The sequence below is a fragment of the Natator depressus genome, chromosome 24 (assembly GCF_965152275.1).
Source record: "Natator depressus isolate rNatDep1 chromosome 24, rNatDep2.hap1, whole genome shotgun sequence".
Lineage (NCBI taxonomy): Eukaryota > Metazoa > Chordata > Testudines > Cheloniidae > Natator > Natator depressus.
Genome location: NC_134257.1, coordinates 18244266 through 18246444, shown reverse-complemented (window position 1 = coordinate 18246444; position 2179 = coordinate 18244266). Strand labels below are relative to the sequence as shown.

The 2179-nt window shown below is 47.9% G+C and overlaps 1 protein-coding gene across 1 annotated transcript; it reads left to right on the top strand.

The window, feature by feature from the left end:
• The first annotated feature begins 1038 nt into the window (after positions 1-1038).
• On the top strand, positions 1039-1902 carry LOC141977412 (chemerin-like receptor 1). The gene has a single exon (XM_074938879.1). It carries the CDS (start codon positions 1039-1041, stop codon positions 1900-1902), a length of 864 nt encoding a protein of 287 aa, XP_074794980.1.
• The last annotated feature ends 277 nt before the right edge of the window (positions 1903-2179 follow it).

Sequence of the window (2179 nt, the reverse complement as noted above, 5' to 3'; positions counted from 1 at the left end):
TTGGAGGGGAAACTGAGGCACAGAGCCATGACGTGCTTGTCCAGGCTCCCCAAGCAGTTCAGTGGCAGAGTCTGGGATGGAACCCAGGAGTCCGAATTCCCTGTCTATCCGCTAAAATTGACTCATGCAGTACCCTTCCTTTAAAAATTTTTTTTTTTAATCTTGTAACTGGTCTCTTCTTCCTCCGGTGTTTTGTCAGCTTTTTCATTTTCATTGTTGTTTCAATCGTACTTTTCTCCTCCTGGGGAGTTGCTCTCCATCACCGGAGGTTTTCACAGGGGGGTTCTTTCGGTGGGGATTTTGCCTGCTCCACAAACTCATTCCAGCCCCCGCAAATGGCCCAAACCAGACAAAAACTCCACTTCAGTATGAAGGGGGGCTGGAGAAGACTCATTTTCAAAAATTCCATTATTTCAAAAAAAGTGGAGGGGAAAAGATCATTCATTAACTTTTTTGTTTAACCAAGATGGGAATAACCAGCTCCTATGGGAAACTAACAGCAAGAAAATTATTTGGGAATTTTGGTGAGGCTGTGGAGGGGTGTCTCTCCTATATCTGTCTTTGCATCTTGGACCACCCCCCTCATTGCGAACCTTCCCTTGCCTACAAATCCAACTTTTCAGTAATAAGCATACGTGGGGGTTATTTTTAATATTTGGTTGAGTCGAAAAAACGATATTATGTGAAAACAAAAAAAGGTTCAGGCAGAGACTAGACACAAATCCTGCATGTTGACAGGGGGTTAGACAAAATGACTTTTGCGGTCCCCATCTAGCCCTCTGGCTCTATTCTTCTAAGGTCTTCGAATCATTGGTACCATTGGCCTACAAGGATTTGATCCTAACTGAGTCTGGCTCAGAATCTGGGGAATTTGTAAACTCTGAGGAGATTATAAACTCCACGGCTCTCTCTCTGTCCGTGTCCTCTCCTGGAGCCCGTTTCATTGCTCTTCCTTCCTTTACTCAGTACAACGTCTGTGCTGCCCTTGCTGAGCCCTGAGGACGAGGAGGGGATATTGTGACTGCAACTCCTCTGAGAATGGTGTTCCTCCCAGGTCTCTTCCTGGTGCTGTGTGGTGTGGCCTTCCTCGCCGGGGTGCTATTGAACGGCTATGTCCTTTTCATCACTGGCTGCCGTGTGGAGAGGACGGCCAGTGCCGTGTGGTTCTGGAACCGGGCCATGGCCGATTTCATCTTTATCGTCTTCCTACTTCTCAAATTCACCTCCATCTTCATCCTGGACTTAGACTGGGCCAAGAGCCTGAGCAGCACCATCACCTCCCTGTACATGTTCTCCAGCGCCTTCCTCCTCACAACTCTCAGTGCCGATCACTGCATCCTCGTAGCACGCCCTGCATGGGCCTGGAGCCACCGCACACCCCCACTAGCTGTCATGATGGTTTTGGGCATATGGGCCCTGTCTCTTGGGTTCAGCTTGCGGTATGGTGATCTCTGGGAATTCCTCCTCTCACCTGCCAGCACCAGCATGAATTTCCAACTGGAGGAAGAGAGGGTGAAGGCTGCCGTTGTGATCCAGTTCCTGGTCGGGTTTCTGATCCCATTAGCCTTGATCTTGATCCCAATGTTCTACATCGTTCTAGCTGCCAAGCCGAGAAGGAACAGGCTGAACCAGTCCACCAAGCCACTCAAGATCCTTCTTGGCTTGATCCCGACCTTTTTCCTCTGCTGGCTGCCGTATCACGTCCTCTCCTTCCTGCTGATTTCAACGAAGTACCCCCTGCCTTTTCTTGTAACAGAAAGCAATTTTCCTTATATCCTGGCATATTTCAGCAGCTGCCTCAACCCCATCTTCTACCTCACCATGGAGGAAGAGTTTCTGAGGTACCGGCAATATGCACGCAACCCCCAAACCACCGACAACTCGGGGCCGGAACTGGCCTAATAGGGTAATGAATGGAATTTTCGATATTTCCATGAAGAAAGAATTCATTTCACTGGGACCCGTAGGTTCCTCTTGACCCCAAAATTGTCTTTTTTCACAAGTGAATTATTTGGCCTTTTGCAGAGAAGAGCCATGAGAATTATTACAGGATTCGAAAACCTGCCTTGGAGTGAGAGACACAAGCATCTCAATCTATTTAGCTTAACAAAGAGACGGTGAAGGGGTGACCTGATCATAGTCTGTAAGTACCTATGTGGGGAACAAATATTTAATAATG